Source organism: Marmota flaviventris, chromosome 6 (genome assembly GCF_047511675.1).
Source record: "Marmota flaviventris isolate mMarFla1 chromosome 6, mMarFla1.hap1, whole genome shotgun sequence".
NCBI classification, from domain to species: Eukaryota; Metazoa; Chordata; class Mammalia; order Rodentia; family Sciuridae; genus Marmota; species Marmota flaviventris.
In genome coordinates this window covers 72,532,776-72,548,832 of record NC_092503.1, presented here as the reverse complement: position 1 = coordinate 72,548,832, position 16,057 = coordinate 72,532,776, and the positions used below count along the sequence as shown (strand labels likewise).

The window sequence follows — 16,057 nt, the reverse complement described above, 5'->3', positions numbered from 1 at the left end:
AAAAGTGCATTTCTATAAGCACATATTAAAGATGTGAGTAAGATGTCTGGAGTTGTAGCTCAGAGGTAGAGCACTCGCCTAACATATGCGAGGCCCTGGTTCGATCCTCAGCACCACATAAAAATAAATAAAGGTATTGCATCCAAATACAACTAAAAAATAATTAAAAAAAAAAGATGTGGGTAAAGTCACTGAAGAATTTCAATAAATTTTTAAAGGTTAAAGTCTTAACTCTAACAGCAGTCAACAATTGTATAATAATGTGAACAAAAATAAAACATGTTGTTTTTCAGGAATTTCTGAAAGACCCAGGCACTGAGAATGCAGGTCATGAGAGAAAGGTACGCATGGGCTAAGTATGGCCTAAAAGTCTGGGGTTACTGTATATAGTTTCTCAATGGCCAGAAAGCACAGGAGGATGTATAAAATGGAATAAGCACAATGAGATGTGTACTTTGGCTGATTATATTCAAAAAAGGACCTACTATGTAAAAGGCTTTGTAAACATAAATAATGACAATCAGTCAATGAGAAAACTCAATTAGTAATATCTTATTCTCTTTGAAATTTTAGGTAACTAATGTTCTAATCTCTCTAAAATATGTTTCTCTAAAAAATATATGACACAAACAAATGATGCTCCTCAATAAGGATGTACTGAGTGGTTTAAATGAAATCCTATTCCAAAAAGATTTCCTTCACATAATATTATAATTTGTTCCTAGTACTTAACAGCTATACAAAAGACACTATTTAGAAGGGACATAACAACAGCAATTTCCAAAGCTGAATATGAACACAAAATATTGAAAAAAATTTGTCTCTGATAATTCTATGAGAAAAAAAACATGGAGCTGTAAATACATAATTTATGGGATTTGTAATCACTCAACTAATGTGCCACTTAATACAAAACAAGCAGGTTAATCTAAAGATTAACCATATTCAAAATGAAAAACCTTTCAAATTATATTAATCATGAGCTCAAAAAACTTGGCAATATAATATGCTACAACTAAAATATCAATAAAGATTCTTATCAATTATAACAAGATATAAATACCTCCAATCCATCTTCTCCACCAAAAAGGCACATATGAGGAAACCAGTGCGATTGAAACCATGGGTACAATGAACACCTACAAAATAAATTAACTTGGTTAAAATTTAATAAATCACAGCAGAGGCTACATTTTGCTTTAAAATTCCAAACTGCCATCAAAACAATTCAGTTATTTTATAAAATTACACTGTACATTTAAAAAGCTTGAAATACATTCTCTTATAATTTAGTAACTTTTCAGTTCAAGTTGCTTAGAATCTAATTTACAGCATAGGCTAGAAGTTTAAATGTAATATATTGGTTTACTGGTTTAAAATTGTCTCTAGGGTATAAGTATAAAGTATCTTATATAAGGAGTTATTTTCAAATTCAAAAGGACTCACACAAACACACATAAGAAACCTCTATCCCACATATTCTGGAAAAAAATTTCCAGCCCTTATAATCAATGATAAGCATATGAAAGATAGAAATAATGTATTTTTTTTTAAATCCAGAAACTAGAGCAAAACCAAGAAACTAATGGAAATATAAACTCATCTGAAGGTTGATACTAGTAATCATTCAAAGTGACACAGAAAATAATTAACTGATGAAGATATAGTATAATAAAAATAAAACTAGCCTGAAGTTCTCTAGAAGCCAAAGTAAATTTTTAGAAGAAAGAAAATTTTTCTTTCTAAAAATTTACTTTGAAAGTAAATTTTTAGAAGAAAGAAACCTAGGGTGAAAAGGAAACTTGATTTTCTGAAATCATATTTTAGGACATATTCAAAATTATTTTAACTACTTATATAATAGTTTGGTGGATATTACTAACGTGAAAAAATTGCTGCCAGGTTAAATGACCCTTGAAGATCTCAAAATAAAGTTTTTCCTGTAATATCTGGCTTTTTTGTTTGGTTGGTTGGTTAATTGTTTAAGATATTTCTTTTTTTTTTTTTTAATGGTCTTCAAAAAAAGGTAAACTTTCTCCTTTGATCTTTGTTAACCTTAGTTTTCTATTAGGCAGAAATTTAAATTTTAGTGAGAAAAGTTAAATAGTTTACTATTACTTTTCATCTTTTCTCATTTTAATAAAAGAATGAATTTCGTTTCACAGATACAAATTATATACACTGTATATTAATAGTATTTCTATGGAAATAAATAACAAATGGAATCCATAAATAAAGTGAACACTCCCTTAAGAGTAAATTTTACCTCCCACCCAAATTTGTACTCTTCTCCATTAAATTTACTCCTCCTTTGTACATGTAAAAAAATTTTTTTCTCTGCATACACAGTTCATCTTAGAATGCAATCAAGCTCAAATATAGAAATAAACTAGCTAAAATTACTAAACTTCCAGAAGAAAAATCTTCACCATCTTAGAAAAGATTTCTTCAACAAAACATTTTTTAAAGTGTGAAATAATACGAAGTAATGATAAATTAGGTTATTTCAAAACAATAAATTTTGCTCCTTGAAAGATACCATAGGGCTTGCTTCAACAGCACAAACACTAAAATTGAAATGATACAAAGAAGATTAGCATGAATCCTGAGCAAGGATGACATGCAAATTCATGAAGCATTCTGTATTTTTCTAGCCTAGAACAGCTCTAAGTGCAAAAGAAACTATTCAGAGATACTCAAAAAAAGGAGGAAACAAGGGAGCAACGGAGGGAAGGAAGGAGAGAAAGAAGGGGGAAGGCGGGAGGGCGGGAGGGAAAAGAAAAGATGCCATTAAGAAAATAAAAACAACAGCCCAGGGGCTGAGGTTGTGGCTCAGTGGTAGAGTGCTTGTTTGGCAAATGTGAGGTACTGGGTTCGATTCTTAGCACTGCATAAAAATAAAATAAAGGTCCACTGACAACTAAAAAATACTTGAAAAGAAATCAGCCCCAGAAATATTTTCAATACATATAACTGGAAAAGAATACATAAAGAACATTTACAGGGCTGGGGGTGAAGCTCAGTGGTAGAGCAATTGCTTAGCATGCATTGCCCAGCATGCATAAGGCCCTGGATTCAATCCCCAATAACATAAAAGGAAAAGGAAAAAAAAAAAAAAAGAATAAGAACTCTTACAGTTCTCTATTGCTTGTTAATTAAGACAACATAATTTTTTTAAATCTAGGCAAAAGATTTGAATATTCACTTTTTATAGGAAAAAAAACATGCAAGACAAAAATATACATGATTAACTACCAGAAAAATGCAAATTAAAGGTATAATGAGACCTTACCATACACTCATTAGAACTGCTAAAATTAAAAAGACTGACCACATAAAATGTCTGTGAAGATGCAGAGAAATTGAAACCCTCATACACTGTTAATGAAAATGTAAAATGGCAAAATCACTTTGGAAAACAATTCGGCAATTACCAAACAGTTAAACACACACCTATAACAAGTGACCTGCACATTCTAATCCTATTTAATGAAGAAAAATAAAATGTCCATGTAAAGATTTGTACATAAAGTGCACAGTAACACAAAGGCAAATGTTCAGAGTAATCTTATTGACAATGGCCAAAAACTGCCAACATCTCAAATGCCCCTTTATCAGCAAAATATATATTCATACAATGAATACTTAGGTAGATACAAAAAAGAAAACTATTAATTAAATACAACAAAGATGATTTCAAAACCACTATGCTAAGTGAAAGAAGCCAGATAACAAGTACATATATAATTTCATTTCCAAAAAAATTCTAGAAAATGTGAACTAGCCTATAATGACAGAAAACAGAAAATGACTGCCTAATCTAAACCAAGAGAGAAGAGAGAATGGACACAAAGAAGAATGAAATGCAAACACTATGAATCATGACTGTGGTTTCATCAGCATCTTGTATCCATCAACTCATCAAATTGGACATTTTTTAAAAATGCAATTTAATATATATAAATGGTATCTCAATATGTCGTCATTTTTTTTTTAACTTGATGCTGGTTCTAGTCTGCAACTGGCATTAATAACATAATCCAAATGTTAGTATTTATCAATATGCCCTTGTTCTCAGTAACTGACCTTACCAAAAAATAAATATAATAAACTTGGCCAGGCACAGTGATCCATGCCTATAATCCCAGGTATTTGGAAGGTTGATGTAAGAAGATCACAAATTTAAGACTAGCCTCAGCAACTTAATAAGACACTGTCTTACAAAATAGAAAGGGCTGAGAATGTAGCTCAGTAGCAAAGCAACCCTGGGTTAAATCCCCAGTATGGACAAAAGAAAACAAAAAGTTATACATTTGATATATTTAAAAATGCACTGGTGTTGTGGCACTGAGTTCGATTCTCAGCACCCCATATAAATAAATAAAATAGATCCATTGACAACTAAAAAATATATTTAAGAAAAAAAAAAAAAGAGCAATAAACCAGGCTTAGTGTGGCACGCACCTATAATCCCAGCAGCTTCCAAGACTGAAGCAGTAGGATCGAAAAGTTCAAAGCCAGCCTTAGCAAAAGTGATGCACTAAGCAACTCAGTGATGTCTCTGTCTCTAAATAAAATATAAAGTAGGGCTGGGGATGTGGCTCAATGGTCAAGTGCTCCTGAGTTCAATCCCCAGTACTTTCAAAAAAAAAAAAAGAACAACACAATGTCACTCTCATCTCATTTCTATATTAAGGAAAGATTTCAAAAAAATAAAAAAAGGAAAGATTTCTTTCAAAAAGATTTTTGTTACTTAAAAGCAAATTTGAAAACCACTATCAACAAAGAGCCAAATGATTAATTCCTATATCCATAAAAAATAGAAAATGATAATGATCATGAGTAATTTGAATAAAAATCGTTTTACTAAAAAACCCTCAATATACAAGGATATAAAGGAGTTGCAGACAGTAGGAACTATCTTCACAAAGGTAAATGTATGAATCAAAAATCACATATGGATTAAAATTTTAAAAAATTTTAAAAGCACATATGGCAAACTATAAATAAATCAGAATGGCTAGAGCATGGGGTATATATAATAAGACAGTAATACCTAATGCAACTGGAGAGACTGAGAGGGTCCAAATCTTGAAGAAACCTGAGCACCATACTATAGAGATCATTATAAATAATGGAAGAATACTGAGGAATTTTAAGCATGGAAATAAAAATTATCAGGCTTTACAAAAAGCCAGAATGGAGAGAACAACAATAAAGGCAAAGAAACCATTCCAGTAGTTAATGTGTGAAATGATAAGGATCTGACTGACAAGCCTTATGAAATGGGAGCATAAGGAGAGACAGACTGAAGAGACATTTAAGGTTAAGACTCTGGAAGCTGAAGGGCAAATAACTGTCAAGATTGAGAGAAAAGATACATTACTAGTCTTTGGTTTTTGACTTAAGTGACTGGTTGAACATCGGTACCATTTAATAGGTTAGGAAATACAAGAATTTTATCAGTCTTACCAGTAAGACAATGAGTTCAACTTTCAAATATGATGAATTTAAGATTCTTATGGGCTTACAAGTAGTTGATAAAAACCTTCCAAGAAAGTTCTGGATGGAACTGTAGATTCAAGAATAATCATTAACAACTATAGAAGAGATGTGTGATATGGATAAGACCACTGAGAATGGATATGTAAAATTGCAAAATCAAGGATGGAATCTAAGGAAAACCAACCTTTCAAGAATAGGAAAAAGATAATCCATAAAAAAGAAACTGAGAATGAATGGTCATGACCTTAACAAAACAAAGAGAACAGGGTCATACAAACAGAGAAAAGAGGAAGTTTCAAGATATGGGTATTTACCTGTTTAAATGTCATATAATGATTAGAACTGAAAGTAGATTTAATTAAGAGTGCTGAAGGACAAATCCAGACTGCAATGAAGTAAACAGATATAAATGGATCCAAGTACAGATTCTTTCAGAGTCGGCAGAGACTAAACTGTGGCTCAGTAGTAGATACACTCCACTGTGGTGGGGAGCGGGGTGGGAGAGGCAGCACATATGACACTATGCTGAGGGATGGGGAACTGCAAACAGGAAGAAAGGCCTGGGTGGGAGCTACCGAACAAGATATTTAGATGTGTTTACAGACTAAGGAAAGGACCTAGTTAAGTAACAAATGTTAACAATAAAATTGAATTATTCAACTCAAGTTTCTGAAGGGAAAAGATGAAAAATGGAAACCATCTTTGAACAGAAAGATCCTTTAAAAATAAGTATCTATCATCATAAAATTCTATTAAATTCCATTATCTCTGTTGCCTTAATTTTTTTTAATTTGTTTTAATTAGTTACACATGACAGTATAATGACCTTGACATATCATACATTTGAATCAGATGGGATATCATATCTCATTTTTCTGAGTATACAGGTTGCAGAATCACATTGGTCATGAATTCACATATATACTGCTCACATATACATTTTTTAAAAATGTCCTCGAAAAATCACAGAGCCAAGTATGATGGCACATGCCTATAAACCCAGCTGAAGCAGGAAGACCATAAATTCCAGGCCAACATTAGCAAATTAGCAAGGCCCTAAACAACTTAGAGAGACCCTGCTATCTCAAAATAAAAAATAAAAGGGGCTGGCGATGTGGCTCAGTGGTTATACACCCCTGGGTTAAATCCCTTGTATCCAAAAATTAAAAAGTCACACAAAGATGTTACTATAAACAGATTTTTTTAATTCAACATGTATCTTAACCCAACATGTTAATATACCTCATATTTTCAAGCCAACTTAAGCCACAAGTATTTCAACATTAGATGCGTTTCAAAAAAATTACTACTGCTTTTGTATCCAGTTTTCACTCTAGCAAGTTTAACTAAATATTTTGAGTAGAAAATGTAAGAAAAAGTAATTCTTAATAATGTAAGAATTAAGATGGGGTAGAGAGAGAAGAGGGGAGGGGAGGGGAGGGGGGATAGTAGAAGATAGGAAAGGCAGCAGAATACAACAGACACTAGTATGGCAACATGTAAATCAGTGGATGTGTAACCAATGTGATTCTGCAATCTGTATACGGGGTAAAAATGGGAGTTCATAACCCACTTGAATCAAAATGTGAAATATGATATATCAAGAACTATGTAATATTTTGAACAACCAACAATAAAAAAATGTAAGAATTACTAAGTAATAAATCGTGTGAAAGTGTACAATTTTTTAAAATACCATACATTTCTCATTTAATAACTCTTTACTATGCAAATACAGTTTTAGTTCTAATGTTCAGTTCTCTATCAAAATATAGAGGACTAGAGTTTTAAAAGTAAGAAGTATGAAATTATAAAACCAACAAATCTCTATAGAAAAAAATGTGTGCACATAATATAAAAAAAATTCCATGAACTAAGTATACTACAAACTTAAATACATTTTTTAAAAAATATTTTTTAGTTGTAGATGGACATAATACCTTTTATTTTTATATGGTGCTGAGGATCAAACCCAGGGCCCTCCACATGCGAGGTGAGCACTCTACCACTGAACTACAACCTCAGCCCTTAAATAGATCTTTCATGTTAAAAAAAATTTTCAGTTTTCATTTCATTATGAGAATGGGTCCATCTAGTGGCAAATAAGACATAGTTTAAAACTAAAGACTAGCTCACTATTAACAACTTCAAGGAAACTTCTTAATCAAATTTGACTTTATCTTCTAGGTAAGCTAATCAAATGAAATAAATTTATATGCCACTTAAAATCAAATTAAGGAAAGAAAAATTCTTCAACCAAAAACTATAACAATGAGGTACAGCTATATAAATGTAAATGTTGGATACAGAAATATCAATTAGGGAGATGTGACTAGTAAAGAGCTGGTGGTGATATCTTCTTAAAGTCTGGTCTCAATATATACAACTTTCATTCTATCTCAATAGGCTGATAAATTTTTAAGATAAAAAATACTACTTTTCCACTAAAAGCAACCAAGTTCCTTGGAGAAATAATTTACTCCAGGTCTAGAAAACATTTTTTACCAAAAAAATTAAAGAAGCCATAAAAGATTGAAAAGGTGATATCAAAAAGATACCACAAACATGAAGGGGCACCCACTGGCAGCAATCTGGATCTCCAAATAAATATTCACTGCAACTGATTTAAATACATCAATCATACAAAATTCATGAATTTAATTGGTCACTACTGGAGACTGTTGTATTATCAATCCATTAATTTAAAAATTAAGAAATAAAGAATCAAATATTTAACTTGCTTTTTCAGTACAAACTGCATTTCAGAATAACCAAGTTGTTGAAAAGAAATGTTTTCATCAAAGAATTCCAGCTAATACATAAAAATAATTTCAAAATATTATTTTTTAGATAATCAAGGAAATCTAAAATTAACTAGGTTTCAGATGGCATTAAAAAATGTATGTCTATTCTATCTGGTATAATAATTGCACGGTGATTACATAAAACCTGAAAGTCCTTAACAAAGACCCATACTGAAACATTTTTAATGAAATGACATGGTATCTATGATTTCCTTTAAAATATTCAAAAAATGAATAAGGAAATGGAAGGAAAGATTAAAAAAATCAGTCAAATGATAATTTCTAAAGCTGAATAATGGCTACTTGGGTTTCATTTTACCATCTTCACTAGTTTTACGTGTTTGAAAATTTAAACTAAAAAATTAGGTGTACTGCCCCAGGGGAACTAACTAGAAACACCTGACCACAAGGTTTTTAGATTTGGGACTGCAAAGTTAAAGTTCTTCCTAAAAATCAGAAAATGTTTCAGGCTTTTATATGTTTCAAAAACTTTAAATTTCCACTAAGACTATAAAATCAACCAACACCCACCCCATCTATTATCAACTGATAATTTAATTAACTCTCAACTCTGATGGAAGAATTACAATTACACCAGCCAATTTAGAGATAGTTATTTTTAAACCCAGGACAGCTTTGAAAATAAATGTATGTGAATTTTGCCACATCACCAATGTCTACTATTGGTTACAAGTATGTTTCCACATTATTAAAGCAGGCCAATACTTTCAGATCCTAAGAGTCTTTAAACTTAACTCTTTAATTAATCTCTTGTTTAAAAGAATGTTATCAGCAACCAACTCTAGGGTCAGTTTCTATTATTGTCTTCAGACTATTCAGTAAATAATTGACAATACACCCTGTACCCCCAAACTCAGCAGGATCAAAGCAAATCTACTTCAAACCACTATCAACATAATCACTGTCAGTAAAATAAAACAAATAATATATAATAGTACATGCTATAGCAGGTTTTATGATTTGTATAACCTGTAAAATACTAAACTTGAAAATTTTTCCTATCAGTCCTTCTGAGAATACAACTGCACAATTTATGACAAGGGAGGACTTATTTTCCTAAACCAGGATTATAAATCACTGTAAAATCATGACATCTGATTCCAGATGTTAATTCTTATTGCCAGGCATGAGGGCACACACCTATACTCTCAGCAATCCAGGAAGCTGAGGCAGGAGTTTCACAACTTCTAGATCAGCGCCAGCAACTTGGTAAGGCCCTAAGACACCTGGCCAGACCCTGTCTCAAAAAAGCATCCCTGAGACACTGCTACATCGATGTTCATAGCAGCACAATTCACAATAGCTAGACTGTGGAACCAACCTAGATGCCCTTCAATGGATGAATGGATAAAAAAAAAATGTGGCATTTATACACAATGGAGTATTACTCTGCATTAAAAAATGACAAAATCATAGAATTTACAGGGAAATGGATGGCATTAGAGCAGATTATGCTAAGTGAAGCTAGCCAATCCCTAAAAAACAAATGCCAAATGTCTTCTTTGATATAAGGAGAGTAACTAAGAACAGAGTAGGGACGAAGAGCATGAGAAGAAGATTAACATTAAACAGGGATGAGAGGTGGGAGGGAAAGGGAGAGAGAAGGGAAAATGCATGGAAATGGAAGGAGACCCTCAGAGTTATACAAAAGTACATACAAGAGGAAGTGAGGGGAAGGGGAAAAATAATACAAGGGGGACAAACGAATGTCAGTAGAGGGGGCAGAGAGAGAAGAGGGGAGGGGAGGGGAGGGGAGGGGGGATAGTAGAGGATAGGAAAGGCAGCAGAATACAACAGACACTAGTATGGCAATATGTAAATCAATGGATGTGTAACTGATGTGATTCTGCAATCTGTATATGGGGTAAAAATGGGAGCTCATAACCCACTTGAATCAAATTGTGAAATATGATATATCAAGAACTATGTAATGTTTTGAACAGCCAACAATAAAAAATTAAAAAAAAAAAAAAAAAAAAAAGCATCCCTGAGTTCAATCCCCCGTACTTACAAAAAAAAAAACTGTCCCCCTTTAAATTCATTACTACTGGTTTAGGAAAACAAGTCACACCCCTGGTTATAAATTGCAAAGTTTTTGTGTCACATGTGTCCTGAACTTTCTTACTAACAGGTTTTCAGTTATTCTGTAAATGAGGAAAAATATAAGCTACTTAAAATCAAATAAAGAAATCAAAACAGGGGCTGGGAATGTGGTTCAGTGGCACAGTGCTTGCCTCACACATATGAGGCACTGGGGTCAATCCTCATCACCACATAGGAATAAATAAATAAAATAAAGGTATTGTGTCCATCTACAACTAAAATTTAAAAAAAAAAAAAACAATAAAATTTGACAATAGTATTGTCAAAAATATTTGACAATAAAAATATTTTCAAATATATCCAAAGAAAAATTAGAAAGTAAATGACTCAAAGAATTTTCAAATAGTACATGTAAGAAGTTCATTTATGTCATCTAGCTATCAGGAAAAGAAAGAATGATTCAAAAAATTGCTAAAACAAATGATTAGTAATGTAGAAAAATTTAAATTAGATTCTTAATTTAAACCATATGATAATATAAACACCACAAAAAGCAAAAAAAAAAAAAATTAAAGTTAAAACAAAACTTTGAAAATTCAGAAAGATGACTCCTAACAACATTTTTATAATAATGAAAAATTTGAAAATAACTCAAATATCATTTTAATTAACTGTTAAGTAAATTTTAGAAATTATGTACTATCTTCTAATTTATTATCTAGATCTTCCACACTAGAATTCAAGCTCCACAAAAACAGAAAATTTTTTTCCATTTTCTTCATTGATGTGTTCTAAGAGCCTATGGCTGGCATGGAACAGCACTCAAGTCAATCTCTGCCCAAGAAACTGTCCATCCACAGGGGAATGAATATAATGTAGTACGTTCGTATGTTTGAATACTACTACAGATAAATTACATCACTCTTAGAAATGTAATACTGAATGAAAAAGCAAGCTTCAGAGAAATACAAACGGTACAAAATGTAAACCAAAAAAAAAATGTAGTGTTTAAGATAGAGGTTTTCTAACATTATACCTGAATGGGAACAATTTGGGCTTTATCTTAGAAATCACAAAAATTGTGAAAATATATTTATTATAAAACTCAGTCTCTTACTTTAATAAACACTACTTGGTGATTATTTAAAAGAGAAAAACAACTTCCATATTAACCAACTTGCAAAGAAAGAACAGAAATGCAAATACAAAATAAAACATTCAATGGTGGTAAAGCCAAATGTTACCTATAAGTTCAGGTGGATTTCTTTCATTAAACCGCTCACACAAACGAATGAAAGTCTCAGTATTCTCAGTCGTAGGGCATTCACCATGTCTAATAATACAAGGGGAAAACATTTTTTTTTTTTTTTAGAAAAGAACAATTTACAAATTTCAATGAAAAGTTTCAATTTAAAGACTCTTAAAACATAACTTACCCTTTACACTGAAGTTTTATATATTTGATTCCTTCTTTTTCTATGTCATTTCTGTCATAGAATCTTGAAGTATTTGTCAGGTCTACCAACAAGCCCATTTTAACCTTAAAAAACAAAAAAGCAGATTTACTAGTAACTGAACCAAAACAAGTTAGCTAGCCAGGCCCTAAGCAATTTAGCAAGGCCCTAAGCAACCTGTCTCAAAAAAAAAGCAACCCTGTACTAAAATAAAAAATAAAAAAGGGCTGGGGATGTGCTCTGTGGTTAAGCATCCCCAGGTTCAATCCCCAGTAACAAAAATAAATAAATAAATAAACAAGTTGATTAAATGGCAGTACTACAGTTCATCCATCCACATTGAGGGAGACTTTTTGTTCACTCTGCCACTGAACAATTTACACTGATAGTACTACTTGGCTAAGTGTTTTTCAAGACAGAACATAGCAGGCACTCAATGAGATAAATTAACCCCTAACTAATGAAGGTAGAGGAACATAAGCTAAACAGACTCCACTCTGAACACCACAATAGTTTACCCAAAAAAGAAAACACTGGCACCAGGTGTGGTGGCACACACCTGTAATCCCAGCAGCTTGGGAGGCTGAGACAGAAGGATTGTGAGTTCAAAGCCAAACTCAGCAAAAAGTGAGGTGCTAAGCAACTCAGTGAGACCTTGTCTCTAAATAGAATACAAAATAGGGCTGGGGATGTGGCTCAGTGGTCGAGTGCACCTGAGTTCAATCCCTGGTACAAAAAAAAAAAAAAAAGAAAAGAAAAGACTGGCATAGTTTTCTGCATCTATCTGTGCACCTGTGATTTATTAGACAAGAGACTGGAGCAGGAAAAGCATTCGTCTGAAATATGCCACAGATCTAGCTCCAGGCACACGTCACCCCAGCATTCCAAGAAACCACCACCAATCATTCTGTTCCTATCTATTGAATATACCATACTATATCCCATACATAAAATATTAGACAAGTCATTTATACCATATTTATGGCTTGTGCATTCCCCTATTAATAACCTTTCTATCTATATTCTGAAAATACACTATAAATCCTAAAGTTATACTCTTCAAAAAGATGCAAGGTTAAATAAAAAGAGACTTTCAGGCAAGTATAAGAAAACAATTTCCCTCCTCCCTTCCTGGATATCATTAATAAAAAAAAAAAAAAAGTAATAGTTTAAAAAAAGAACAAAAAATAAATAAATAAAACCCAAGCCTCATTTTCAGTGGATATAAAAGGCACATAAAATCTACACATTCAAGACAATGTCTAAGATCTGCCAAAAAAAAATTAAGAGCACTGCAGAAGCTTTATGAGAAGGAGGAAAAAATAAGCAGACCCAGGAGAGGCAGAGTTTAGCAAATACCAACAAAAATACATTTCCTGGGCTGGGGTTGTAGCTCAGTGGTAGAGCACTTCCCTAGCACGCATGAGGCACTGGGTTCAATCCCCAGCACCACATAAAAATAAACAAATAAATAAAGATATTGTGTCCATCTACAACTAAAAAATACTTTTTTAAAAAAATGCATTTCCTATAAAAGCTCACCCAAAATGATAGAACTGTCTCTCATTTACACAAAAGCCAAGGAATATGGAGAAGACCAGGAAGACTATAGTGAAGCAGAAGGAGAGAAGAGAGAAAAGGCAATGAAGACACACAAAATAGTAAAAAAGACCCAGTGCCAATAAATCTCTTAAAATGCCAGCACAAACACACTCCATCAAGGAACCATTCATGAAAATCAATCAGCAAGGGACTAATTAAATTATGGTACATACTTTAGAGGAATAATATAATACTATTTTTAAAAGGATGTTTGTTGTATATTAATATATGCAGATCTTTCAAATATATTAAGTTTAAAACTCAGGCATGGTTGCATACAACTTTAGTCCCAGCTACTAAAAAAGTTGAAGACAAGGGTCACTTGAGCTCACAATTCAAGACCGACCTAGGCAACACAGCAAGTCCCTATAACAAAAACAAAAAAAGCAAGATTCAGAACAACACATACGGTATGCTACTTTGAGTCTAAAGCGGAAAAAAATAATAATCTCTATTCCTGTTGCTTAAATATGCATAAGGAAAGAATACATTAAAAACTTAGGACCTATGGAAGTTGTAGTGAGAGACTAGACAGAGAGCAAAAGAGGGGAGATTTCACAATCTCAACTTTTTAAACTTGGATTTTGAAACAAGTGAACATATTATCTGTTTAAAAATCAGAGTAGAATCACATCTTAGGCAGTTAAATTCTAAAACAACTGTATATAGTAATAAAGTATATATAGTTAAAATTCCCTTGTAAATCCCTTAAATAACCAATAACAGTACACACAGCCTCATTTGTGCATCTCATTGGAGATTTAATCTCACCTCTCAACAAATTTTTTACACCAAATTTTTATTTCTGGGTTGGAACAAAATTCATAAATTCTTCTGCTGAGCACTATCTGAAATAGCTGACTTGTGTTCAAGGACCAGTGGTATGAAAATTTCTTAACTATAATCACAACCAGCCTAGCAAGACAATCTAAGAAATGCATGCCTGAACTGAGCCCAAATAAAAGAACAGTTAATTCACATCTCTTCTAAATTCTGTTAGACATATACTCTAGGGAAAAAAAAAAAAAAAAGACAAGAGAAATAATCTTCACTTATTAAATTATCTTTTCTCTTTGTTTATTCTGCTTTTATTGAGAAACAATTATTGGACTTGCCTAATAAAGACTAGTCTACATAATGATTAGACTCCATTGTTACAGGAGAAAAAAAATGGCAAAATCATTTAAATTCCACACATAACAAAATAGACAAAAATGTACACTTCTAAAATGCATACTCTCAGCTCTAATAATGAACTATATTTGTTGTTGTTGTTGTTGTTGTTGAGTTTTTTGTTTTGTTTTGTTTGTTATGTTGCCCAGGCTGGCTTTGAACTCCTAGGCTTAAGTGATCCTCCTGCCTCAAACTCCACCATAGGGAAACTACAGGCATGTACCACCATAGCCATAGTTAACTCTACTGCTTTCTTCGGAGACTATATATTGCTAGACTTAAAGATTTACATACCATAATACAGCTTCTCAGTGAGCTAGATTTAGAACTCAAGTTGTCAGTTACCAGGTTCAAAGTAAAAACAAATGTGGTAATCAGGCAGGAAAATGTAAACTGTTTAACTACACAGGAATATTTTAGCCAACAAAACAAACTGTTAACATACCTTAACTCCCACAAAACCTCTGTATATGTATATGTATCAATAGGTGTGTGATAAGTTTGTGCAAATAATGGTTTATGTTAATATGTTTGAATGGTTTATGTGTATATATGCACATATTACATACACATATTTTCATAATAGATAATACCAATTCATAAGGAAATGTCTACCTCAGAGAGCTGTTACAAGATTTAAAAGAAGTTCTTACTCTATGCCAATTACTATTCTACAGTAATTTACATGTATCAATTTTTTTAAAAGATGCAGAAACTGAAGTATGAAGAGATCATGTAACTTGCTTACAAAGCTTTTAAACAGCAAACCCAGGTTACCTGCTTGTAAGCCCAAGGCCCTAGCACACTACCTAGAAAATATTAAAATATTAACACTACATAAAACGTTAGGTAAGATTTATAATGATTATTAATAATGAAAATTAAAATGAAACTATATAAGTAATCAAAAATAAAAGATATAAACAAATGAGTCGAATTTACCCTGAGGAAAGGGATGAATAACAGGTTTTCAAAAATCTAAGTGGTTACTTTTCTATCCCATATGGGCATTGCACATACTAGACATTAATATTCATTCAGTGTACTAATATAGCATACAGCAATAAGATTACCAGGAGTATAAAATATAATAGTAACAAAGACGATGCTAAGGGTTGAATCATGTCCTATAAAAAGATGTGGTCGAAGTCATAATCCCAGTACATGAGAATGACCCACTTGGAAATGGGGTAACTGGGTGTTGGCAGTTACCAACTGGCAGTTACCAAGTTAAGATGATATCATAGGGTAGGCTCTAATCAAATACCTTATTTAAAAAAAGGGGGGAAATCTGGACTGGGGCTGTAGCTCAGTGGTAGACGGTTGCCTAGCACATGTGAGGCACTGGGTTCTAGCCTCAGCACCACATAAAAATAAATAAATAAAATAAAGGCATTGTGTTCATCTACAACTAAAAACATATCTATGGAAAATATACATATGTGGGAAATTGGA

The 16,057-nt window shown here is 32.4% G+C and overlaps 1 protein-coding gene and 1 non-coding gene across 2 annotated transcripts in view; one reads left to right on the top strand and one right to left on the bottom strand.

The window, feature by feature from the left end:
• Nucleotides 1-16,057, bottom strand: part of Rngtt (RNA guanylyltransferase and 5'-phosphatase) — a 239,393-nt gene that overhangs the window by 211,219 nt on the left and 12,117 nt on the right. Inside the window, exons 3-5 of the mRNA XM_027928259.2 lie at nt 11,810-11,913; nt 11,618-11,706; nt 1,064-1,139 (exon numbers count right to left, since the gene is read on the bottom strand). Of these exons, the coding sequence (XP_027784060.1) occupies nt 1,064-1,139; nt 11,618-11,706; nt 11,810-11,913 (269 nt within the window). The remainder of the gene's footprint in view (nt 1-1,063; nt 1,140-11,617; nt 11,707-11,809; nt 11,914-16,057) is intronic.
• Nucleotides 2,544-2,650, top strand: LOC114086989 (U6 spliceosomal RNA). The gene has a single exon (XR_003581724.1). It is a non-coding gene; the product is annotated as a U6 spliceosomal RNA (small nuclear RNA).